General features: G+C 35.2%; 2 protein-coding genes across 4 annotated transcripts; one reads left to right on the forward strand and one right to left on the reverse strand.

Annotated features, from left to right (window-relative positions):
* The first annotated feature begins 998 nt into the window (after positions 1-998).
* LOC110093886 (MLO-like protein 9) lies at positions 999-18,406 on the forward strand. Its single transcript, XM_020818914.2, has 15 exons — positions 999-1,298; positions 1,525-1,582; positions 2,518-2,744; positions 3,262-3,378; positions 3,491-3,551; positions 3,668-3,756; positions 5,188-5,262; positions 5,344-5,432; positions 12,860-12,909; positions 12,989-13,029; positions 13,115-13,288; positions 14,081-14,116; positions 14,210-14,277; positions 17,052-17,112; positions 17,934-18,406. The coding sequence occupies exons 1-15, from the start codon at positions 1,170-1,172 to the stop codon at positions 18,378-18,380; spliced, it is 1,722 nt and encodes a 573-aa protein (XP_020674573.1). The 5' UTR covers positions 999-1,169; the 3' UTR covers positions 18,381-18,406.
* A 263-nt stretch (positions 18,407-18,669) lies between these two features.
* Positions 18,670-27,191, reverse strand: LOC110093887 (phosphatidylinositol-glycan biosynthesis class F protein). 3 transcript variants are annotated; one of them, XM_020818916.2, is made up of 9 exons: positions 26,389-27,191; positions 22,582-22,763; positions 22,405-22,470; positions 22,290-22,332; positions 22,122-22,167; positions 21,873-21,921; positions 21,414-21,481; positions 20,624-20,732; positions 18,670-19,148 (listed from the first exon to the last, which is right to left on the reverse strand). In XM_020818916.2, the coding sequence occupies exons 2-9, from the start codon at positions 22,729-22,731 to the stop codon at positions 19,038-19,040; spliced, it is 642 nt and encodes a 213-aa protein (XP_020674575.1). In that variant the 5' UTR covers positions 22,732-22,763; positions 26,389-27,191; the 3' UTR covers positions 18,670-19,037. The 3 variants fall into 3 exon arrangements, with proteins under 3 accessions (XP_020674575.1, XP_020674574.1, XP_020674576.1); XM_020818915.2 differs by having other exon boundaries at positions 22,122-22,176; XM_020818917.2 differs by lacking the exon at positions 26,389-27,191 and having other exon boundaries at positions 22,122-22,176; positions 22,290-22,343; positions 22,582-22,643.
* Between the last annotated feature and the right edge of the window lie 781 nt (positions 27,192-27,972).

Here is a 27,972-nt window from a genome sequence, read left to right on the forward strand (position 1 = left end):
AGAGGCCGCAAACAGCCTGTTAACAAAAACATCAAATGATTTCATCCAAAAGAAAATAGCAACAATCACAAGTTGTGATTCACAATGGTAAAAGAAAGAAATGAAAAAGTATAGAAAATAAAATAAAAAGGACTGCTCAGTTCATCAAATACGAACTACTATATGTGTTGAGCACTGAAGAAGAAGAAGAAGATTAAACACGGACTGCTAACCACATCTTGCCCTCGCTAGGAAAAATTATTTTGTGCGAAGTCCGAACGGGAAGAACCATCCGGACATGTAAATATGCACACTGTGTACACCAAATTAGTGTACACATTATTTATATACAGTGTGTAAAACAGGAACTTTTATTTGGTCCAGTGCAAGGACCTAGAGGAAGATTCGGTTTTGCCTCAAAAAGTGCAAATACCGAGTTTTTTGAAAAAATATCGAGTTTTTTCAAAAAACTCGGTATTTGCACTTTTTGACCTATTTTTGCCTAAAACCGAACCTTCCTCTACATCCAGTGAAAGGACCTAATAATTGCTCGTAAAACAGTGTGTACACTCATAGTCCGAACAATTTTTCCCGTCCGGACTCCGCACAGAATAATTTCTCCCTCGCTAGGGTATGTGAGAGGAAGATGGATTTCGGCCTCAATTGTCCCATCCGTCACCAAACCTCACACGAAATTAGGGTTTGGCTGCTTTCGAATCGAATAGTTAATACATTTGGACTAATATCATAATAGTTTTTTTTTTAATCAAGTTGCTCAACAAGTTTTCAAGTCGAGCCGGGCTGAGCTCAAGCTCGACTATAAGCTCAAGCTAGAACTCAGAGCTCTATAAGCTCAACTCATGAGCTCGTTAATAAATCCAGTTCGAACCAACTTTTTCACTTGCCCCCTTCCAAAAACGATCTGAAAGGGGTAAACAAATAATTTCAGAGGAATATCATCAAAAGATGAATGATATTTATAATTTTTTACCATATCAGAACCGCCCAAAACAGCCGGAGCCTCGCGTCTTAAAACGTAAAGCAGCCGAGACGTTATCCCAAACGAACCCCTCACCCCTGAGTCTTCCTTCGTACCGTTACTATAGATTCAAACAACGCGTTCTTCGTCTTCTCTCTCTGCCTCTCCCCTCTGCTTCTCTGTTCATGAACTGAAGATAGGAGCTTGATTAATGGCTGGAGGAGGAGGAGAAGGAGCGAGAGATCTCGATCAGACGCCCACATGGGCAGTGGCTTCCGTCTGCGCAGTCATCATCGTCATCTCCATCTTCCTCGAGAAGATTTTACATCTTCTCGGTCAGGTTCGCTTCAATCCTTCTCACAAAAGAAGATTTTTCATAATTTCTATGATCATATCAATTATCTTATACTTTACTGGATTATAATTGCAGAAGATGTTTGTATTCCAAATATTCTGCAAATATGGATCATAATTTTTTATTTTTTTTCAATTTATGATATTTTTCTGGTTTGAAACTTGCAAGCTTTCAGAAATGCCTGCCTGCTTGATATAGATTTCAATTACAGTGGTTTACAGATAAGCACAAGAAGGCTCTGAATGAGGCTCTTGAGAAAGTGAAATCAGGTAAGAACTTTTGAACTTTCTATTTTCTTGCAGGATATAGTTTTTTGCTATGCTATGAGATAGTTACTTTTATTTCTAAATGATGTTGATTATGCGTAATGCTGACGCTTTAAATTTTACTTTTCGTCCTTCTCCTGCTCTTCTTTTTACATATTGTATTGGGAAATTTGAACTATTCTCTTGGCTTGAAAAATTTTATCTTTTTTTTTTAATGAACAAGTAATTATGCTTAACAAGTTTATTGAATAGTTCAACAATGTTTGACAAATTTGACGCTGATCCCATTGCCTATATCTAGAGTTGTTAAAATCGGGTCATGGGTCGGGTTCAGGTCCAACCCGGAGCTGACCCTGTACTATTTGACCCTATCTATTTTTGCAAACAGTTCAGTTTTTCGGACCCGAATCTGACCCGCTTCAAAAAAATCTTTTAAAACCCTCCTAATTAATTAAAATATGGTCAAAACATATTGAATTCGAGTTTCCGGGTCAACTCGAACCCGACCTGGTTTTACAAACGGGTCGAAAATTCCTAACCCGAATCTAAAATTTTCGGGTCCGATCCAAGTCGGGTTTTCAAATCGGGTTAAATATTGACGTATATACCTATATCTGTAGAAGGAGAAAGTTTTTTCAACTTTCCTTTTACACCCAAAGAGCTCGATAAGCAGCTTCAACTCAGCTCATTAGCTCACGAGACAGCTTTTGTTCTAAACGAGCATGCTCGTATATCTGCTTGAACTCATAGAATTAAACTCGAGCTCAAACTCGATTAACTAAATTAGATCAGCTCAAATTAGAGATGACTCAACCTCGATTCGAATCATTTTGTACAATTGTATCCCAAAGTACAATACATAAAAACCCTAATGAACAATTGATTCAAATCATAATTAGATTGTAATTAAAAATACTATTGTGATGCTTTGTTTTCAGAGTTGATGGTTCTTGGCTTTATTTCACTGCTGCTGACTTTTGGCCAAAACTACATAGCCAAAATCTGCATACCTGAAAGTGTGGCAGATACCATGCTTCCATGCCGGCTTGTTGAAACTAATGAGGATGATAAGGAACATAGGAGAAGGCTTCTATGGAGCTCAACTGGAGAGCCACTTTCTACTCATAGGTCACTTGCTGAAGCCTCTGTTAATTCATGCCCCAATGTGAGTGCTTCTTCCAAAATCCTTGGATTTGGTCAAGATTAGTGCAATCATTGGATATCATATGTGACACTAATCTCAGTGCAAATATAATGACTTCGAACTTTATCATGCATAATTTTTATGAATCGTACAAGTTAGGGAGATTTACATACATACCACTTTATTTCATGCTATTTACATATCTAACACTTAAAACATTAATATTACATTTCTACCACTCATATAAACTTTTAATATCAAATATATCACTCATATATTTCATTCTTACCATCCATATCATCCTATAAACTTTAATATTTCATTCTATGCCCCCATATTCATTTTATAGATAGTAGACATGTAATATTAAAGTTTTAAGTGTTCGATATGTAAATAATATAAAATAAAATGATATGTATGTAAATCCCCCATACTTTAATTGCACGCAAGTTTTTACCGATTATGTATTTTTGTAAAAATTTATGTTGTTTGGATATTTTACCACTTTTGACTATAATGTATGCATTTGGATTTGCAGGGGAAAATCCCATTTGTTTCCATAAATGGAATGCATCAATTGCACATATTCATATTTTTCCTGGCAATCTTTCATGTCATATATAGCGCTCTAACAATGGCTTTGGGAAGGTTGAAGGTGAAATTTTTTCACATGTAATTAAATTATTTATTTGCAAATATGTCATTTGGACTGTCAAATTTGTAATAATAAATAGTTAAGCTTCTCTTGTAATTGTTCTTCTGAGCAGATGAGGAGATGGAAGGAGTGGGAGAAAGAGACTCGCTCCATTGACTATGAGTTCTCTAATGGTAATTTTCTTTTATTTTTTATAAAATATTTTAAGATAAGAGATATTTTCACGAATTTCAAAGCATTTATTTTGTATTTTATAATGGAATGTTTGAGATTTTTTTTTATGTTATAGATCCTTCTAGATTCAGATTGGTCCATGACACATCTTTTGTGAAACAACATACAAGCTTCTGGGAAAAGCATCCTATCCTGCTGTATTTTGTAAGCAGATCTCTTAACTTTCAGCAGATCACAGCAATAAAAATAATTATGACAATTATATTAAGATTTTGATATTAACTATAAGAAAAATGCTAAGCTTGAATAGAATAACTAAGTTACCAGCTTATTAAAAATTCAAATAATATCTTATTCTGATCATTATATTATATGATTTATGGGACTAAGATATATATATATGACATGATATATTCATTAAAGGTATTTGTTCTACTAAAAAAGAATGCATAATAAAAAGAATATTATGAAAAATAAATATAGTGTGTTGAAATTACTTGAGTTGTTTAGTTGAGTACACAAATGCATGAATTTATGTTTTTTGTATCAAAGTTGAAGTAAAAGTATATCTAAGTAAACCTGAGTGGCGGCAACGTTGGTAGTGGGCGATAGTGGTTGACCAATCGCAACATAGGGGGCAGTGGCTAGCGGCTGTGTTGCTTATGACGGCCTACAGTAAGAGTGCAAACGAGTCAATTTGAGCTCGAGTCAGGAGGTCTTTGAGTCAAGCTCGACTATCAAATACCGAGCTCAAGCTCATCTTCATGTCGAGCGGCTCTTCAAGCTCCGCTGTTGAGCTCCGTCCCTCGTCGTCGCATCTGTCGTCCGGAGGTCCATCTTAGTCTTGAGCTCCGCCATCAAGATCCATCGTCCCGAGCTCGTCATCACATCTACCATCGAGATCCATCGCCCCGAGCTCATAGTTGCATCTATCGTCATCATCCCGAGCTCGTTTACCGTCAAGTGCTTCATCATTTAGGAATTTGGATTTCCCACTCGCAAGCTCCATCGTTTTGGATTTTTAGCTCGCGAGTTCCGTCATTTTGGATTTTTGCCCACGAGCTCCGTCGTCGAGCTGCTCGACAAGTTGACGAGTCGAGCAGAGGCCTGTTCGAGCTAGGGCTCAATAAACCGTCGAGCTCGAAATCGTGTTCGAGCTTGGCTAGAGAGCTCGATAACCTCGACTCGTCGAGCCTATTAACGAGTCAAGTCCAAGCCAGCTCGCGAGTCGGCTTGACTCATTTGCACCCCTAGTCTGCGGTGATCAACAAGGGTGGGGGGGGAGGGGGGGTGCGGGCAAAGGAGATGTTTTAACATGATTTGCTTTAGTATTATGAGCAAAGAGTTGTACTAATCTCAATATAAATCCAAAATTTATTAACAAAATCACATCATGATACTCTAAAGCAATGTTTTTAAGAAAAATATACTCAATTAATTCAGAATACTTCATTTTTATTTAAAAATAAATAAAAAATCTCTGTGTCAATGCTGTGTGAGATTACTTCCATTGAGATAAAGTTTTGACCTCTAATCTTATATAATAAGCCAATTTAGATAGTTGACATTACCAACTCTGCAACTATATTTTTTTATAAACAAACTGATGATATTTTAAAAATGCTGATCTCACAGGTCTGCTTCTTCCACCAATTTTTTAGATCTGTTACGAAGGCAGATTACTTGACCCTACGTCATGGTTTTATCAATGTAAGTTCTCTAATAAAATTCAACTCCTGCTTTGTCTCTTTCATTCTATTGCATTGCTGCATTTCTGCTGCTTTCTTCCAGGTTCATTTGGCTCCTGGAAGCAACTTTAACTTTCAAAAATACATAAAAAGGTCACTGGAAGATGATTTCAAAGTAGTCGTTGGAATCAGGTACAGCAATTGATCCTCTTATTTCACAGTTTATACCTTCTGGTTTTTGAGAAATTATTATGTGCGTAAATCAGACGCAAAACGTCATCAGAAGACCAATTAGAATGCGCTATGTCAGTAGTACCGAGCTGCGGTACCAAGCGAATGATGATGTGGCACATTCTAGTTGATCTCCGGACGACATTTGGCATCCGCGCAGAATAGTTAATCCTGATTTTTGGCTTAATTGTTCTTCCATTATAATAGCAAAAACAACACCATATATGTTATTTTTTATTGTTAATTTGTTTACTGTTTATCTCTTAATTAATTTGTAATTACATGTTAGATATATAAATGCATAATTATGCCAATTTTGTGATATTTTATATGTAAATCCCCTAATCATTTCTCATAAAGTTTGATAATCTAAACCTTATATTTATATTAAAAATATTGATATTAGAGTACGAAGACTTGCGAGCAAGACAAAAACTTATATTTAAATCAATGACTTCTGTATGATAAATTCTAGATGTTTTGTTCATATATAAAGTTCCATGTCAAACTAAGGGTACGAGCGAGTCAAGCCGGCTGATGAGTTAGTTTGAATTTGACACACTAAAGAGCTCGTAAGTCGAGCTTATCAAGCTAGGAGTTCGAGTTTGAGCTTAAATTTGAACTCATATATTATATGAACTCGAGTTCAAGCTTGGCCCAGCTCAATTAAAATATTAATTAACACATTAGTATTTATATTAGCAGGATTAATTATTTTTTGCCCATATTAAAAAATAAGAAATTGAGCTCTAGTATGAGTCATTCTCAAGCTATATTATCAAGCTTGAACCTCATATTTTTCACTCGAACCGATCTCAAGATCGAGATCTCAAGATCGAGTTCGAGGTCAATATAAATAAAATGAGCTTGACTCGATTAAGAAAGAGCTCGACTCGACTCATTACATCCTATGTCAAGCCACCTTACATTATCTCTACATTTTATGCATAAAAGTCATAGCAAAGTAGATAATGTTGAGCCACATTACGTAATGTGGAGATAATTTTATAAATGAAAAACTATATTTTATCAGCCACATTACAAGAAAAGTCGAGCCACCTTCTCTGAAAACAATATTATTTATTTCAATTCAAATGTAATGAGCATTTAGTCTGAGCACCTAAGGAATAATCTCCTAATAAATAATATTACTAATATTGTTAGCATACTGCATAGCTTGATTGAAAGAGACTGTAATGAGTAAAGAGCCACGAGGAATGTTTTTCTTAAAAGTGTCATAGAGATGGAGCAGCCAAAGAATAAGCTATTATGACATAACATAATAGGAGATTTAGGTTTCGTTTAGGACGGCTTTCTTAATGCTTCTTAAAGAAACTTTTAGTACAAAAAATTTAATTTTTATACCATAAAACTTCTTTAAGCATCAGTAAAAAAGCCGTCCCATTTGAGATGGTTTTTTTTACTATTTTCTAAAACAGCTTTTTAATATACAATTTTTTTGAACTACAATTTTTTGTCCTAAAAAACCTGTAAAAAAATAAGAAAATTATCCGAAACAAAGCCATAGAAGGAGATTAACAGAGATCTAGGAGAAAAGAACTCACAAAGAGATCTTCAAGACGGAACTCACAAAGAGAACACCAAAGCCAAATTTTCATTCAAAATATTCATTAGCTATTACAAGAGGAAAGACCCATATATATAGGTCTCAAGCATACATGAATAAATAAAGACTAAATTGCCCTCAGGGCCCCAACATAACTCAACTCAACATAAGGGTACAATAGGAAAACATAAAAAATAAAATGCACAAACAATTAGAAAAATAAGCTCTGAATCATGGCCATCGATCGGTGATGCACATGTTTGGACTTTGGATCGATGTCCTCATCACAAGGTCAATTAGGGAGTACTGAGGATGGAATTGGTGGTGGAGCCGTGGAGGGAAGGAGGATGGTGATTGAGGGAGATGCAAGGTTGTCGAGGGCCGGGGTATCTCTCAAATCCATGATCATGACCATACACGAGGTGGGAGGAGGATTTTTGGTGGAACTATAACGCTTGGAAGAGGTCAAACTATGGGAAGGGGGAGACATTCCTTTTTCAGTTCAGGCACTCATACAACAGTTCGATCAGGTCTTTCATCCGCCTCAAGGCTTACCAAAACCCCGAGAGCAGGAGCATGCAATCAATTTGAAGGAATGGGTATCACCGATTAGTGTAAAACCATACCGCTACTCCTTGATTCAGAATAATGAGATTGAGAAGCTAATTCAAGAGATGTTAGAGGCGGGGATCATCAGACCAAGTGTGAGATATTTTTCTAGTCCAGTCTTACTAGTCAGTAAGAAGGATGGGAGATGGAGGTTTTGTGTATATTATAGGGCCTTGAATAAGGAGATTGTGCTGGATAAGTTTCACATTCTAATGATCGATGAGCTACTAGATGAGCTGTATGGAACGGTGGTGTTTTTCAAGATGGACTTGAAGTCGGGTTACCATCAAATCAAGATGAGAGAGGAGAATATTCAAAAGACGACCTTCAGGACACACGAAGGGCACTACGAGTTCTTGGTGATGTCGTTTGGGCTTACTAACGCTCCTGCTACTTTTTAGTCCCTTATGAAAAGGGTGTTCAGGTCGTACCTCCGGAAGTTTGTATTAGTTTTCTTATTACCGAAGGTTCGTGAAGGGGTACATCAACATAGTCTGGCCTTTGAAAAAGCAGCTAAAGAATGATGGCTTCTTGTAGGGAGAGGCGGCTACCTAGGCTTTTGAGAGACTAGAAAAGGTCATGTCCACAGTACCAATTTTGGCTCTACCAGATTTCAATCAGAGCTTTGTGGTGAAGACAGATGCATCAAGGCATGGGTTGGGAGCAGTGCTCATGCATAATCATAAACTCATAGCCTACTTTAGTCAAGTGTTGACAGTTAGAGCTAGGCTGAAGTCAGTATATGAAAGGGAATTGATGGCCATCGTGTTATCCATTCATAAGTGGCGTCCATACCTACTGGGTCGGCACTTCATCGTCAGGACAAACCATATGAGCTTGAAATATTTGTTGGAGCAGAGAATGGTGACTGAGAAACAACAGAGGTGGCTGTCCAAATTATTAGGATATGATTTTGAGATCCAGTATAGACTAGGATTGGAGAATAAGGCGGCTGATGCCTTATCCAAGTGTGGGGGAAAGCTTCAGGAGATGGCCATTTCAATACCCTTGATGGTAGATTGGGGGGCTATTAAGGAAGAAAGTGTGCAGGACGAGAGACTAAGGAAGATTATGAGGGATTTACTAAAGGATAGAAGTAGCAACCCATGCTACTCCCTCAAGGGAGAGAGGCTACTATGTCATGGTACATTTGTGATGTCATGAACCTCTATTCATATTCCCCAACTATTGCAGAAGTTCCATGGGAGCGCGGTTGGAGGCCATTCGGGGGTATAGAAGACATACAAAAGATTAGCAGTTGAATTATACTAGAAAGGTATGCATAAGGATGTGGAGGAGATGGTGGCAAGGTGTGAGGTGTGCCAGAGAAATAAGTATATAATTGTGGCTCCAACGGGATTACTGCAATCCTTAGCAATTCCAAAAAGGGAATGGGAGGAGGTGTCCATGAATTTCATAGATGGTCTACCATGATCTGAGGGATTCACAGTGGTTATGGTGGTGGTTGACAGGCTGAGTAAATATGCCCATTTCATTCCCTTACGATACCCTCACACCGTAGTTATAGTAGTTGCAGCATTCATAAGAGGCAGTTATACTGCATGGGATTCCATAGTCGACAGTCTCTGACTGAGATAAGGTGTTTCTCAGTTAGTTTTGGAGGGAGCTATTCAGGTTGCAGGGTACAATTCACAAGAGAAGCACGGCCTACTACCCTCAGACGGACAGGCATACAGAGGTAGCCAATAAAAGCTTGGAGACTTAGGTGTTTTGTGTCATAAACATCACGGATGTGGGCCAAGCGGTTGGCATAGAATGAATATTGGTACAATACATCGTATCACTCAGCTTCTCAAATGACCGCTTTTGAAGTGGTGTATAGAAGAGACGCTCCACACTTAGTACATTTTGGGCAGAGGAGCGCACCAGTCTCCTCAATAAAGCAATATTTGGAGGAAAAGGATAGGGTGTTAGAGGAATTGAAGAAACATATGATGAGGGCACAACATATTATAAAGAAACAAGCTGATGGACACCAAAAAGACATTCAATTTAAAGTGGGGAGCAAGGTGCTTTTAGAACTACGACATTACAGATATAGGACAATGGCTAATAGGAGAAACGAGAAACTAGCTCCCAGGTATTTTTAACTGTATGAGATAGTGGAAAAGATTGGAGCGGAGGCTTATCACCTGATGACCCCCAACCGCTAGCATACATCTAGTGTTTCATGTCTCCCAATTGATGAGGGCTATAGGGGAGCATGCAGCTAGTTCCGTATTACCGGCGACACTGATTGTGAATTTGGAGGTGGTGTTGGAGCCCTTAGAGCTTAAGGGGGTGAGACAAGGTTAGGGAAGGGTTAAGGAAGTGATGATTAAATGGAAGAACCTCCCAGATTATGACACCACTTAGGAGCCATATGAGAGATTAAAGACCCAATTCCCATCATTTCACCTTGAGGACAAGGTAAGTCTTTGGGAGGGAGGGGGGGTGCAGTCCTCTTAATGGGGATATTATGGCTATAATTAAGAAGGATTTTGGAGGAAAGATTTAAATTCTAAGGGCTGTTTAGGAAATTGTAGTTTGTTTTTGCCTTAAGTAGTATTTTTTTTGTTATACGGTTAGGGTTATGATGATTTTTTTCTGAATTTGGTGTTTCCTTTGGTTTTGCTTGGGGTGGAGATTGGAAGAGCAGGATCTTCCTCTCCAATTGAATATCTAACTGTATCTTGCTAATTTCTTTCATCTACTATCAAATTACAAATTTTCTATATGTTATTTCCCTATTTTACCCTCAAAATCTGCTAGCAAGCTTGCCGATTTTGATGATTTTAGCAGCAAAACCCCATAATTTCATTTATTTCATATTTGAATTATAATCACTCTCTTTCATAATAATCAAGGCAGCTCAAACATGTGGAATAAAATTCGAGCTCGAGCTTGCACTAGATTAATTAGGAAGGATTTTGGAGGAAAAATTTAAATTCCAAGGTTTGCTTCGAAAATTGTTGTTTGTTTTTGCATTAAGTAGTATTTTTTTTGTCATAAGGTTAGGATTATGATGACTTTTTCTGAATTTGGTGTTTCCTTTGGTTTTGCTTGGGCTAGATATTGGGAGCATGATCCTCCTCTCCAATTGAATATCCAACTGTATCTTGCTAATTTTTTTCATCTACTATCAAATTACAAGTTTTCTATCCGTTGTTTCTCTGTTTTCCCCTCAAAATCTACTAGCAAGCATGCTGATTTTGCTGATATTTGTAGCAAAATCCCATAATATATTTTATTTCATATTTGAATTATAATCACTCTCTTTCGTAATAATCAAGGCAGCTCAAACTCGTGGAATAAAATTTGAGCTTGAGCTTGCACTAGATTATTTAAAAAGGATTTTGGAGGAAAAATTTAAATTCCAAGGGTTGTTTAGGAAATTGTTGTTTGTTTTTGCCTTAAGTAGTATTTTTTGTTCTAGGGTTAGAGTTATGATGATTTTTCTGAATTTGGTGTTTCCTTTGGTTTTGCTTGGGCTAGAGATTGGGAGAGCAGGATCTTCCTCTCCAATTGAATATCCAAATGTATCTTGCTAGTTTCTTTCATCCACTATAAAATTACAAGTTTTCTATCCGTTATTTCTCTGTTTTTCCCACAAAATCTGCTAGCAAGCGTGCTGAAATCAGCAAAATCCCATAATTTCTTTTATTTCATATTTGAATTATAATCACTCTCTTTCATAATAATCAAGGCAGCTCAAACTCGTGGAATAAAATTCGAGCTCGAGCTTGCACTAGATTAATTAAAAAGGGTTTTGGAGGAAAAATTTAAATTCCAATTGCTGTTTAGGAAATTGTTGTTTGTGTTTGCCTTAATTAGTATTTTTTGTTCTAGGGTTAGGGTTATGATGATTTTTTCTGAAATTAGTGTTTCCTTTGGTTTTGCTTGGGATATAGATTGGGAGAGCAGGATCTTCCTCTCCAATTGAATACCCAACTGTATCTTGCTAGTTTCTTTCATCTATTATCAAATTACAAATTTTCTATCCGTTATTTCTCTATTTTTCCCTCAAAATCTGCTAGCAAACATGCTGATTTTGCTGATTTTTGCAGTAAAATCTCATAATTTCATTTATTTCATATTTGAATTATAATCACTCTCTTTCACAATAATCAAGGAAGCTCAAACTCGTGGAATAAAATTCGATCTCGAGCTTGCACTAGATTAATTAAGAAGGATTTTGGAGGAAAATTTTAAATTCCAAGGTCTATTTAGGAAATTCTTGTTTGTTTTTGCCTTAAGTAGTATTTTTTGTTCTTGGGTTAGAGTTATGATGATTTTTTTCTGAATTTGGTGTTTCCTTTGGTTTTGCTTGGGCTAGAGATTGGGAGAGTAGGATCTTCCTCTCCAATTGAGTATCCAACTGTATCTTGCTAGTTTCTTTCATCTACTATCAAACTACAAGTTTTCTATCCATTATTTCTCTTTTTTCCCTCAAAATCTGCTAGCAAGCATGATGATTTTGCTGATTTTTGCAGCAAAATCCCATAATTTCATTTATTTCATATTTGAATTATAATCACTCTCTTTCATAATAATCAAGGTAGCTCAAACTCATGGAATAAAATTCAAGCTCGAACTTGCACTAGATTAATTAATCAAGCTTAAGCCAGAGGTGACTCAAGCTCAACTCAACTTATTTACACCTCTATGTGGAAGCAAAGTATGAGAGAGAGAGAAGGAAAATGCAATTGGAAAATAGGAAATCAAGAGCCTCCTGTTTATGAAAAAGAGATGAATGCCAGAAGAGTGATAAAGAGATAGATCTGCCATTGGATGAAGACAGTGCTAGATTTAGAACTCAAAATTGAAGGGGAAGAAGTCTCCAGAGGGAAGGAGGATGCTCCATGGCGAGAAAGAGGGCAAGACACAAAAAACACTTGCAGAAGCTGGTGATAAGAAAGGCTCTCAAGAGGACCCTTTACGAGGAAGAAGGAAGATGTTGTCGTCACCACATGAAAATAAAGTGTCCTCATATATATAAGATTTCCTAACCAAATATAAGCCTTTGAACTCAACGTTAAATCTTATCTATAAGACTTTATTAAAATTTATAACGTTTTACTTGAATATATTATCTTTGACCCAATTATAAGAATCCAAAGTAGTAATTCATTTGGAGGGTAAAGAGCATTACTCATCTCACAAATAATCTTTTTTTTTTCTTTCTGATCGTATTTTTTTGTTTCATTTTCAGTCCTCTCCTGTGGGCTTCTGCGGTGATCTTTTTACTACTTAATGTTCATGGTAAATACTAAAGAATGCAACTCTCTTGCATCACAAATAGCATAAATCCATTCAACTCTAATAATTTACTGCTCTTCAGGATGGGAGGAACTGTTCTGGGTCTCACTACTTCCTCCAATTGTATGATCATCAATATATAAATTTCAGAACTTCACTAGTAAGTTTAGTCCAGCAAAATCTTCTAACATTTCAACTGATTCTGCAGATTCTGTTGGCAGTTGGGACAAAATTGCAGGCTATAATTGCAAAGATGGCAATTCAAATTAAGGATAGGCATGCAGTTGTTCAAGGCATTCCTTTGGTTCAACTAAGTGATTATCATTTTTGGTTCAAGAGGCCTCGTTTAGTTCTTTCCATAATACATTTGACATTGTTTATGGTTGGTACATACTCTACCTCCCATTGCTTTTTCATTGAGAATTATTAATTCATTGGAGGATATATCATATATATTCCTTTGGTTCAACTAACATAAAGCTAATGTGTTAGGCCGGCTCCTCTGAGCCAGCTGAACCGGTTGGGCCGGTTTTGGTGTATAGCCGGCGGCCCAAATTGGGCGGAACCAAGGAAGAGAGAGAGGGAGGGGCGGAAGCTCCTAGAGGCCCACTTGCTAATTAAATTTGCTTTGGAGGGAATTTTTGAATTAGGGGGCTGATTAGAAAATTTGTAATTGTCCTTTGTCTTTAATTAGTTGTTTTTGGGAAAGGGTTAGGGTTATGCATGATTTGAATTTTCTTTGAAGTTCTTTGGCGTCCTGGGCTCTAGATTTCCTTGTCTAGAGATTTGGGATAGACGATCCTCCTCTCGAATTGAGGATCCCTTGTATCTTGTTCTGGTGTTTGTTGCTTTGATTCTCATATTGAAATCCATTGTTTTGGGTCTGTTTTCCACAGATTTTGTTTATTTCTCGCTGTTTTTACCAATTAGTGATAGGTTTGCTCGCGAACTCAAGGATTTATCTTAGGGTTACTTGCGAACTCAAGTATTTCCTATCATAATGATGGTGATTATGTTCCAAAGTGTTGCTTCCAAACAAATGGTGGTGCTAACCCGTCCTTATTTCATTTATATTACTGTAACATTTGCAATTTAGCTTTTTCAAACAAGATAAATGATTTCATATCCTACAGAGATTTTCTTTAGTTTGAATCAGATGTTATATTCTTTGCAGAATACTTTCCAGTTAACATACTTCGTTTGGATCTGGGTATGGATTTAGCCCTAATCAAGTATCTTTCTGTTGCCATGTCTAGATATTGATTTCAAGCAAGTTAATGCTTCTTCCCTTTTGTTTTTGCAGTATGACTTCGGCTTGAGATCTTGCTTCCATGACAAATTTAATTTTATCATCGCAAGAGTATTTCTCGGGTATCTAAAATTGTTCTTTAACACAGCATTGAAGTGTTCTCATAGTTTTGTTTTATATATATATATATATATGTTTTATATATATATACATATATGTATATATATATAAAACAAGCGAAAATTGAGGATTCATGATTACTTACTAGTTAAGTTTGTGAAGTTTGGAACTTTTGCAAAGGTCTTGGGATCGAATATGACCTGCACTAATTAAAATTTAAAGAAAATGAGGAATCATAAAGCTTTCCATAACTAATAAGGCTCATAAAGCTTGTGTTTTTCTTTTTTTCTTGCAGACAGCAATTCTACTTAGTATGACATAATAAAATAAGTAGAAAATTACAATAATGGAGAAAATGTTTGGAATGTAAGTGGCTTAAGATTAGTAAATAAATGTTGAGTAAATGATATGCAACTTTAGTGATGTGATGTTAATAATTATCAGCCAAAATTAATAGAAGATAAAATGATACCTAGATGCAGTATCTTGAATTTATTATATAAAAGAAAGAGAGATATAAATTAGGATATAACCGGGATGCTAAAATAGAGAAATTTCTCAAGAGTGTTGTACAACAAGAGGACATCATCGAGAGTAAAGGTAAATTTTATAAAAGTTCAATTTAAACGATGATCTTATGTGAATCTTTGCATCGGTTGGTAAAAATGTTGATAGTTTCTATAAGCACGAGGGAAATGAGAAAGTTGAATTGGGTTTATAGCAAAAATAAAAAATTAACGAAGTTACTAAACTAGAGGAATGGTTATAGTGATTTTTTTTTTTTTTTACCTTTTTTTTTTACATGGTTAAAGTGATATATAGAGAAGATAAAGTTATTAAAAATAAACTTACATGATTCAAACATAGATATGAAGAGTAGAAAATGCACCCATCACATAAGTTGATCAAACTAATATCAGAGGATTAGAAAAAAGAGATAGAACTATAGTAACATGGACAAAAGTTGTTTCAAACTCTACAAAGAATAAATTTAATCCCCTATGGCGCATAATAGAAATAAATAAAAATATTAATAATTTATAAAATAGACTATAAATCATTAGAATGAGATTAATGATCTATGATGCACCGACACTTCTCCTCAAAGAGATGTGCAGTGTCTAACATGTATCGGACACAATACGTGTTCGACACACCTTCAACACGTATTGAACACACCAAATAAGTGTCTGATTAAAAAATATTAAAAAATAATTTGGAAATGTGTCTAAAATATTTTATGAATATTTTTAAATATAATTTCTTGTACTTCAAATTATATTTATTAAAAAATAAAAATTAAATTTTGTATTTCCTCTCCACAACCCCAAATTAATTATCCATACTCAATACCTGATTCCCCAAACATTCCCATTTTCATTTCTCTCTCCCGTTACAACTAGTGTTTTACAATAACATGTGATGCTATCTCAATATTGACGTCCAATGTTGTCACAATTTTATTGTTTTAAAACCATCTCAACAATATCAAAGTCTAATGATGCCTTGATATTGATATCCAACGTTAGTAATTTCTACATCCACATTACGCCCTCATGCTGTCTTGACATCTCATCTTTGTCCAACGTCATCTCAGCATCGATGACTAACATGATCTCAACATTGAGGACAGACACTATCTCCACATTAATGCCCAACGCCCATTTTATAGCATTGATGCCATCCTCTCATTAGCATTTTCCTCTACCCTCTTAATGTCTGACACGATATTCAGACCCAACTCTCGAAATCCTAATAATAATCATTTTAGACACATATCATGATTAAATGATTTATTATTTCTAAATTATTCTTAATATTATGTTTATTCAACTTCTAAATACTATTTTTAATACATATAAATTATAATACCTTGTTCAACCCGTGTATGTTTTCTATATTTTAAATAATTGACATGTCCCATGTCCGTATCGTCGTATCTGTATTTGTGCATCATAGCTTATGATAAATATTAGGTTAACCACTTGGCATTACTCAATATGAATGAATGGAGATTAGGTATATATAAAGCTGATCTCAAATAGTTGAGATACTACTACTAATGATGATGATGGCGGCGGCTGTCATGTTAATGATGATGGTAGTAGAGGTGGTAGTAATGTTCATGATGATCAAAGAAATAGTAATTATTGTGCCAAACTATATGGAAATCAAGAACCGTTCTTTTTTAAGCAAAAGAAAAGAGTTGAAATGCAATAGGTTTATTCTAAGAGTTTCAGCAACATAATTTAACAGCATAGCCAGTTTCAATATAACTTTTAATTTGGTAAGACTGGGCATGTAAGCTTTGAGGTCATATGATGCAAATTCAATTATCACCTTCATTCAAACTTCTTGAAGCAATTGTTGGCCATTATAGGACATATTTTCCAACAGTAATAAACCAGTTTTCAGGTTTCAAACCAGTCTATCCATTTTGGTTTCTGTAGTAGATTTAAAAACTTTCATTATGTCCAGATTCTACACTGAACATTCAACTACACTTAGATCCTAAAACTATGCTGTACTAGGAGAAAATAACTTATGTGCTTACCTTTTTGGTAATTTTTATGTGAAACTTACCATGAAACTTCAGAAGAAGTTGGGGAGAAGAATCCATGTGAAAAGTATGATGGATATCGCCAACTCTGAGTTAATTCGTTTGTTGAATGCAAACTTATTACTAAATAGACAACATGGCTATTTGTTCCTAACTTTACTGATCAAGTACAGTGCTTACGGTTTGCTAATTTTGTGGTTTTTCAATGCTTTTCAGGGTGATAGTCCAATTCATGTGCAGCTACATTACTCTTCCACTTTATGCACTTGTATCTCAGGTATATTTCAATTTTCCTATTTTGTGGTTTCTCAGGTATATGCTTACTTCAAAGAATATCTACCATTCATTGTTGAATGCCATAAACTCGAAAGAATTGTACAAAATAATTCTTAATGTTAATGTAAAGGAGATTTAACTTGCATGCAGTATCAAGCAAAGTTACATGAAAACTGCAGCTTATTAAACTCATCATCTTTAATTTTATCACAACTATTTGGGATTGAATTTTTTCCATTCATTTATGTCGCATGTTATATGAGTTAACTCCTATTCATTTAATTTTTTATCATGAATTTCTTTTTTAATACTTCTACATTATTTTTCTATATCCATCTTATTGATGAGAGTGGATGATGGTAGAAATTAAGTTTGCAAATTTTAATATATCTTGTTATGATTGTCATTTCAGATGCTTAACAATAGATGCCCTTCCATAGAAATCTCATGTAGATGAAGGAATTATTGATGTTGTTATAGCTCATATTATATAACTCTCATTAAAGCATAGAGACCGATAAAAACAAGATATTGCATTGCTCATATTTAGTTCTCTCAAAAAAGGAAAATTGAAATTAAAAATTCATTGTAATTTGTGACAATAGTTTTAGTTTTATGAATGGCATGCAATCGATAATAACAATTGTGAAAATTACGTAGGAAACAATGACTTTCAATAAATGACTTGTTAAATCTAGATTACAGAAAGATTAAGCACTCGAAAAGAAGCAAGTTGTGCTAAATTGATATTATAGTGTCATTAAACTAGCTTGAGATGTTAAGTTAACATCTGCATAATACAAAATATGTTATATTTTGCAGATGGGATCAGACATGAAGAGGTCCATTTTTGATGAGCAGACAAACAGGGCTTTGAAGAAATGGCACCAAGCTGTGAGGAAGCGGCACAAGAAGGGAAATTCCCCTTCTCCCACCATAACCCCAGGCTCAACTCCAAGAACAAGCCCTACTTCATCCCCTAATCACCTTCTTCATCGGTACAAAACTACAGGACATTCTGATATGATGCAAACAAGATACTACTTGGACCAGGAAAATGAGAGGTCTGAGATGATAGAAACCGCACCATATTTCTCGGATCGAGATAACTCTGAAACTGAGAACGGCTACACCACAATGATGCATATGATCCCGAGCTTCAAGCACAGTGCAGCTGATGCCAACACAGCTGAACTCCGCCTGCATGTAGAAGAAGAGAGGAATGAAGAATTCACCTTCGATAAGCCTACAACAGAATCTGAACATTAGTCACAAGGCCTTCGCTGAATTCACATTTTAGCTTATTTTTCTGTATGGAGAATATGCTACTTGGAACCTCACTGAGCCCTTTACTCCAACAATTACACTCTTTTTTGTAATTCAAATTGCCAGATGTTTGTACATAACAATTAAATGGCACAAACTTAGTACCGTATTACAACCTGAAAATAATTGTAATAATTAGAAGGGAAATAGAGAAACAATTACTGGTTTAGAACAATCACCAGTGAATCCTCTAGCAATCTTCACTGCCACAATGTGAAAAACGGTTCCTGTGTAGGTAGAACTACGGAATGATTCCTTTATTAAGTTTTCAATCAGAATCAAGCACCAGTGAAATCAAGTTAGTTCGATCAAAGTCACGTTGTTCATAATGATGTCTTACAATTAAGATAACAAGTTCGATGGCTGAATCCAAAAAAAAATCTTAAGAATATCTCTGCAACAGATTGCCTTTCTCTAAGCATTCACAATTCAACCATCAAAAAACTGCAAGACCAAAAATATCTGCAGCTAATAAGCAAGATGGTGCATTTCATGCTGGTCGCATGTATGTGGTCAGTTATACATGAGATGAACTTAAATGCCAATCAAAACAGAAAGTGGAATCGTCTGCCATGAAAAACCAATGAAATCCTCAACAGGTTAGTCCTCTTTGACATGAACCGGTCCATGGATGAGAATGAACACTGAAGATGCGAGACCTCCAATCCAATATCCAGCAACAGCGCCATAGGTGACACAAATTGGCCATTCCTGCATAAAATGATCTCCACTCATATGAGAACTGAAGTAAAGCTGTATAGGTAAAAGCGGTGCAACGTCTAGAACAGCTCCATAATAGGCACGAGTGGGTAAAAATACCAAGGCTGATTGAAAGGAATGCTCCATTCATTAAGTAAACAATTGTTTGGCTAGGATCATTAAGTAAATGAACCAAAATTTATGTTTATGTTTTACTCATGTGCTTATCATAGCAAACACAAGTTGTTACTCAACATGAAGCCTATTTAAAAATATTAGATAACTTATAGAATATATTATTTCACATGTTTATATTTGAATATGTGCATAAATATATTAATTGAGTACGTTTATATATATACATATATATTGGGTAGAAATCTGCATTATGCTAATTTATCATATCAAATCGGTTCAACTCTAAGTAGCCAATGTGTGTGTATTTATATATTCTTCTATATATTTATATTTGTGTGAGTGTATTCATGTATTCTTCCACATTTATGTTTAAATGTGTGCATAAATATTTTGATTGTGCACGCTCATATATGGAGGAATATATATAAGCATACACAAGCAAGATATCTATGCACACATTAATAGACAAAAATGTAAAAGAATACATGAATAAACTCACACAAACATAAATATATAGAAGAACGTATGAATACAGACATTGGCTACTTAGGTTCGAACTGTTTAGACCACCAACACATCAATCTCTACGATTAATCACAATAATCCAAGGTTATAAGCAACTCAAAAAAGGATCAAAAGCCAGCAAAACATGGAATCTTCAGAGCCTTAAATTCAGCAACTCGCCTAGATTCAATCAATCTTGATGATTTCAATCGGATGCTTCAGGCAAGTTTACCTAAGAGTCAAATTCTCATTTAATTCTAATAAAAAAATGTCATTTCTAATATTTTCTAACCAAGTCAGCCCAAACAAAGCACAATTCACAATAAACGAGTTCATGAAAAATAATAAAACTTAATGAAGCTTGCTAATGAAACTCAGTACCAACAACTTTCAAATATTTACATTGTTGAAACAAACTAACTTAAATAAAACAGAGACTTTCCCAAAACTAACAACTAATTTTTATAATATAGTAAAAAAAGCACACACTATATCACTTTATGTTTGCAGTATACACACAATTTAAAAAGACTCAGGCTCTTGTAAATTCGGTGCAAACACTAACAATCAAGCAAAGGACAAATTCACAAAGTATAGGAAGCTTTGATTTTACATCTACCATGCATATAGTTGTTACATAGTACAATGACAAATTATAAATATTCTCAGTTGACTAGAAGACTTATTCCTTCAATAATAGAAGCCAAGTGATCAAGTTCCTATGGCTTGACTACAATTTCCATGTGTGCACGTGAACAAACACACAAATTTATATGTTGACTTCAACGATAATGTATAAGTACACGTCACACTTTATAACTCAAAGTACAAAAAAAAAACAATACCTGCCATGGCCTTTCCCAATCAAGTGGCATAGGCCAAGCACCAATCCATGCACCTATAACACTTCCATATGCTGGTAGACAAACCAAAGCATCAAGAGATTCTTCAGGCCTAAAGATATATAGTAATTGCAAATTAGAATTTTACTAAAGATTCAATAACGAATTTGCAAGTAATGATTCAATAAAGAAGATTATGTTTGAACAAAAGAATTCTTAAATATTAAAATTAAGCATCATCAATATATATTTGGATGAAAAAATAGAACAAAAGGATATTAAAACAATTTATAGTTAGATCAATAATTGCAACAATTTGTTGGAAATAGTTGGGAGTGTTTAGATGGATATATAGCAAAACTAGAGAAGAGAGTGAGAAATGATTATATTAAAGAGACTATAAGAGTTGCAACTATTGAAGATAGCATAGTTAAAGAACTTAGATCATTGGGCATGTACAAAAAGAGCTAATATTAATTCTAATAAGATAGGGTCCATAAAATTATGGAGAAAGAATCACGAAAGAGAATAGTATACCAAAGTTATCATGGAAAAAAGTTAAGCAAAAGAAATTTAGCATAATTAAGCTAAACAACTTATATATGGGTAAGAGCAAAGATGATGAAGGTTGAGACTTGAAATTCCTTTTTATTTCCTTTTAATTTATATTGATAATAAGTATGCATGACAATAAGAAATGTTGGGAAATTAATCATGCAAGAACAAGATAAATGAGCCAATGTATCAGAATAAACTATAGTACAATAAATAAAATGCTAAGAACAAAACCTACTTGAAATGAGCAAAAATACGATGCCAATCCACTCTCGACGAGCCAAAGACACATGCCGGAGGAACAAACTATCACAAGAAAAAGTCAGGTAACATTTTTATGCATAAAACTAGAAGCATGATTCATGATATCAAACAGTTATAAGCACCACACCCCCGCCTTCCCCCTATCCACAAAGCTTTTTTTTGTGGAGAAATGCTCCTCAAACTCACGAATTCAACATATTTTCTTATGTTTCCTATCACCCATAAGAAAAAATAGGAGAACAAGAAATTATCGGTCAACATCATTTCTTTTTACTGCTTAGGGAAGGTGTTGAAATTGTATCAACTTCATGAGAACAAAAATCACTCTTCTTTTTTATTGCATTATGAAGAACAAAAATCACTCTTCTTTTTTATTGCATTTGAATTAACTCCAATTGAAAATCACCATTAAACAAGAGCACTAGAAACTCACAGTGAATACAGACATCAGAAGAGACCAATAAGCTGTTCTTTTCAAGTATCTACATCAAATGCAAATATGAGTTATGTAAGACAGAAAATGTAAGCAACGATAAAAAATAATGACAATATCCAAAAGATAGGAAACAAACAATAAGACCATATAATAGGGTTTTATTGAAAATTCATAGTTTCAAAAAAAAAAAACTGAAAATAGCAAGCAGTGATGCAAAAAGTATAAGCCAAATTACCACAGACCTACCGAATCCCTACTGGAGCTCCTAAAACAATTGCTCCAAATGCCATTACTAGAGCCCCTGAAAATAATAAGAAGTGTAATATCACTCATGATAGAAAGATTGAATCATATCAATAGAAAGAAGAAAACTTTAACAGTTAATGTCAAATAGAAAGCCTATGAATAACTCACCAACAGGAAGCCCCAACAGTCCCCGTGCTACTGCCATCCAATACTGTCAAAACCCTACCTTTCTTTAATAACAAGTTCGTTCAAGCAAAATAAAAGACAGGTTGCAAGAAATTACCGAGCAATGTTGTCGATCTCGTCGAACCAAGCTGTACACGCCAATCACGATAGGTCCATGAACAATCTGTGACAAATGAAAATGATTTCAAACTAATCTAATAATGGATTGGGGTGGGCTTAAGTGAATGAATAATGGATAAAGCAAGAAAGAAGGATTAAGGTTGTTCCTTTTTACCAGGCAGAGGCCTAGAGTTTCGGAAGTGTGAGTGATGAGACTCCACGAGTAAAGATTCCATGCGAGCCAATGCACAACTAACAGGCTAAGGCTACAGAGCAAATGCAATGCTGCAGCCTTGGGCGTTGTGATCTCACTAAAGGCCATCATCGTGTTTGAGCTGTGCAGCGACAGCAAGGAGACTGAGAGAATAGTTCACATTAGAGAATTATAATGAGAGCCAACTATAATATATAAAAAATTTGTCATCATGAATTTGAAAGATATTATATAATTTTTATATTTTTATACTTTTGACATCAGGCACTAGGTTTAGCTTGGTTGTGTTCATGTTTCACATTGTGTGGGTGGGAGGTGTTTGCTATATTCCTTTTAACTGACAAATGACAATTATATTATGCATAAGCACTTGCAATAGTTGGGTAATGTGGTTTCTCCTTTGGCAGCAGATATTATTTCAAATTGGTTGTGTCCATGTTTCATACAACTGACTATTATTTGGAGTTGTAATGGAAGACAAAAAAATGCTCTGGCTGCAATCACGGCCACCCTGCTTTTAGTATCTTCCATCGCAACTTTTACATTTAACTGGTTTAACCAACTCTACATTGCAACAGCAGCTTCAATAATATTTGATTGCCATCTATATATTACAACAAAAACTTCAATTAAAATAAGAAGCTATAGCACAAGATCTAAATTAATAAGGTTCAGAAGTATACTACTCATTATAAACGATCTTCTTTATAGCACAATCTTAAATAGACTATTCAATACATAACTGCATTAAGCAACAATAACATTATTGCTATATAAATAATACTGTTTGCTATCATAATTTTCATTTGAAAGGTTATGAACTCTAGTTTCCCTTATAACCCTCTCATCAGAAGCTAGTAATTGGAACTTCACATCACATGTTGTGTTCAACTTTGTCCATCCATTTAAAATAAACACAATCATCTTATAATCAGTTTTAGGGACATCTTTAAAATTTTCTATCACGATTCTTTCCTCTATAAGAAGTGAGTTAGATATGCAATAAATTTGACAATATTACAGGATGCCTTTTGATTTTAATGAATAATTTGAATTCATTTGTCACAAAATACAGCACATGTTGATCACAGCTGAAGTTGACAACCAAAATTAAGCCACATGAAAGTACAACACCTAAATTAATAACAGGACATGTGATGAAATAACTTAAACATAATAATGAGTGGTATTTCTACATCATTAAGCACATGAAAGTACAACACCAAAATTCATAAAAGATGATTTCATGAGAGTATAATCTACGTAAACCCTACTAGAATTATGAGCTCAATCAAAGTAAAGTTCGCTTGACAAGAGAAAATTAATAACAGGAACCAGCTGCTACTTAAAACTATCGAACCATGAACTGCTCAACCCAATCACTAAAAAAATCACATATTTTTATTCAAAAAAACCTGCAAAGGAAATCCATTGCCAGCTCTAGAAAGACCAAGATTGTTAATTCTGGCTTTTCATTAACAAACTAAATCATGATGAGTGGCATTTCAAAATTATTTTGTAGGCATCAAAAATTCATGCCCCGGCCTCTCCACACCTTTTGTTTTGTTGACGATGAGAGTTTTAACAAGTTTAGGTTTTGGGGTAAATTTTCAAAAGGTAGATTGAATTTTAGATAAGACACTGCTCGAGATTTCGCCCTCATTTCGCAAGGACTTTATGATATGAGGTCTGATTTCCCATATGCGCAGGTCCTTATGGTTAATTTCCCCTCCCGATAATAAGAGAGCGCTTTCAATTAAGGCTAATCGTTAAATAGGCACTGAGTACGCATCATTTAGTAGCAGCAACTTTAGAATTTAAAATTGGATTTGCAGCTTTTTAATGATTTTGAAATTTATTATCATACACTTAAAACGGATAATGAAAGAATGATTGTGGGTCCCATCAAGATCTCATGTTTCCATCGTCCCGAGCTGTCATGCTCTTGTTAGGAAATACTTGAAGAACTCAAGGAAACCCTAACAATAGAGACAAACACAGCAAGAATGCTCCACAAATCCAATGAAAAAACAAGTAATAGTTTTTATTGCATAAATCAAACTAACGGAAGAAGAAAAGAATAATATACAATTGATCCTCAATTCGAGAGGAGGATCGATCTCTCCCAATCCCTAGACGCCGATAGAGCCCAAGACACCAAACTCCAAGAACAAGAACAGACTAATAATTTGCATAACCCTAACCCTAATCCTCTCTTCCTATTTAAAGCAAATAATTAAACAACAAATACCCAAACAGCCCTCCTATTTTCTTAATTATTTCTCTCCCAAATCAACCCTCAAATCATCCCCCAAATCAGCCCCTAAATATGTCTTCTTCAATTAAGAAACATTTACTAATTAATCCTCTCTAAATCAGCCCCAATATAAGCTCTCTTCAATTAGGAAACATTTCCTAATTAATTTATTTTGATTAAGAACCTTCCTAAACAACTCCCTCTTGATTAAGAAATTTTGCAATTCCCTCCCAATCAAATTTGGACGGTCTACCCGATCCCTAATCTACTTTGTTATAGGAGATAGTAAACCCAACCTGACCTAAAGATCATTGTCGGTAGTCATGGGTTGCATCTTCCAAGAATACCTTGTAGACTTGGGCGAATATTTGTTTAAGTTGATAAATTTGAGTCCACTTTAACTAACAAAGAGCTTTATACTATATCAAGTATATCATGTAATTCATTACTCATTGATTTAAAGTCATTAGAAAACATACAAGCTCTGGCAGCAACCGTAATTTAGTGGTACTCTTTGGCAATAAAACCACTAGGTCAGAGGGCTCTGATCATATCGTTTACATGTGATGTCATTTGGTAGCCATATCATCGATTAGAGGTAGGGGAGTAAGTGAGCCGAGCTTATCGAGCTTCAAGCTTGAGCAAAATTTCAAGCTCGTTGGATTATCGAGCTCGAGTTTGAGCTCAGGTGATGCTCGACAAGATTACTTTCAAGCGGCTCAATTAGCGCAAGCAAACAACAGGGAGAAGCATGGAAGCGGGGTAAAGCTCTGAAGCGTGGACGAAGCACAGGCGAACCGCAGGTTTATTTTGCATATTCCATTTTGTAAGGAGAATTTTGCCAGTGGATTTGGGTATGCACGAGCGAACTAGGAGCAAAAAAGAGGAAAGTTCTAGTTTGTATTTGAGCTTGTTGGCGAGCTATCATTTCTCCTACAAGTTCACTCTATAAGCTTTATTTTGTTGCATTCTTGTTTTTCATTGTTTGCGACTTAGGATTTCGAATATTTTTTAAATTTTGTTGACTTGGGAGTTATGTTAGGTTTTAGTTTTCTTAAATTTAGTTTAAATCCTTTATTTTGGTGTAAATTTCAACAGCAAAGGCTGCATCGAGATGTGTTAAACCTTCCCGCCACATGAAAAAATGCGTGCATGATCAGTGTTGGGTGATATCGCGCCAAAATCTCTAATCCACACCTATCAAGAAAGGCAATCAGGGGTCTTCAGGTGCCTATTTATAAAGCGCAACATTTCCCCGCCTATCAAGAAAAGCAGTCACGGGTACTTAGGATTATCATACATAGAAATATTTCCCCGCTTGCCTAGAAAGGCAGTAATGTGTACCATGCATAGCAATATTTTCCTACCTACCAAGAAAGACAGTCACGAATGCTTAATATTTTACATGCACGGTAATATTTCCCCGTCTGTCAAGAAAGACAATCAAGGGTACTTACGGTTTCACATACATCAATTCATAAAATAAAACTAGTGTCTGGCTAGGGTTATACCTCAAAGTGTGGAGCGACAAAAGCGAACGGCGAGACAACAAGGACGGCCACACACGAGTCTTTCTCTCTTTTTTTTCTTCTTTTTGTCTTTTTTTGTAGATAGAGAGTGGAGAGAGGTATACTATAGAGCGAACCACTCCCTCAATATTAGAGAGAGAGTGAAATTATTCTCTATAGGTAGAGAGAGAAAAGGAGTGGGTGTGGAAGGGGTGATGGAAGGTGACCTAGATAAAGAAAAATGTACTTTCTGTGTGTGTGTTTAGAGAGAGAAACGAATTTATTCCTCTAGGTCTAGAGAGAGAAAATGAGAGAAAGTTAGGGTTAGTTAGGGTTTTGGTGGAGGAAGTATAAAAGATTGTAGGAAGGGAGTTTTGAAATTGAAGAGAAGATGTTAGATGGAGAAACCACTCTCTTTCTCTCGGATTTTAGAGTGAGCAAGTGGAGGTGGAGGCTAGGGTTAGTGTTAGTTTATTGAGGAAGAAGAAGATGAGAGGAGGAAGAAGTGGGGAGAAAAAAATGGAGGAAAGAAAATGGGGGAGGAAAGGGGAAGAAGTAGAAGAAAGGAAAAGAAAAGGTGGAATGAAGGGAACGAAGAAGAAAAGAGGGAGAGGTGGCGGTTGGACGGCGTCAGGAGCAGGGCTACCAGAGGCGGCGAGGTCGGCCGGGGAATCGGGCAAGGAAAATCCTCTACGTTCGGACTCCGCGCAGAATAATTTCCCGTCGTTCGTGGTGAGGCGTGAGTTGGTCGGCTGTGCAAACGAGTCTAGCAGTGGCGTATCGGCCCGTTTAGCTCTTACTAAGCTCAAACACAATTTGTTGTATAAAAATTAAGTTCGAATTTAACTTGATTGTTTGAACTCGTTCCAAACTCGTTTAATTAGCTCAAATTTGACTCATTATATAAAAAATAAATTTGAGCTCAGCTTGGTTACTTGAGCTCTGCTCGATTGAGAGGTCGAACTCTACTCGTTTATAAAACTTGAATGTTTGGTATTTAAGAAAATCTTTAAAAAATGATATATTGAAAAGTTTTAAATATATATTTTAAAATCTAGTAGATGGATGAGCTAACATAATACACTACATATGAGGGTAGGCTGACGGGCTTTTATTTAAAGATAGTTTGTGGTGTTATATCAATTGAGCTTGTAACAGATGACCAAATTATGCTGACGGGTAGTGGGTAATGACTCTTAATGATTATTGAATGCCACTTATAATAATAATGATAAAAGATGAAAGATAATAATATAAATAAAGAATATATGAAAGTATGAAAATATCATGTTAAAAGCTAGATATCCTGTCTTATTAAACTATATACTGATGCATGCATATATTGTTAACATTGATAAATATAGTAGTAATATATGTACATAGATAATACATGGATGGATATAAGTATTGTTTCCATATAATTTATAGGGTGGATATAAGAGGATAAGACAAATAATATTGACACTTATGTACCCGTGATTCTTTTTACTAATGCTTGAATGATTATAATATCATTATTTTACTAATTCTCTTGTATAGTATTAATTTTTAGATTCATTGTAATAGTTTTCCTATTTTTATTATTGA

This window comes from Dendrobium catenatum, unplaced genomic scaffold (assembly GCF_001605985.2).
Source record: "Dendrobium catenatum unplaced genomic scaffold, ASM160598v2 fragScaff_scaffold_980, whole genome shotgun sequence".
Taxonomy (NCBI): Eukaryota; Viridiplantae; Streptophyta; class Magnoliopsida; order Asparagales; family Orchidaceae; genus Dendrobium; species Dendrobium catenatum.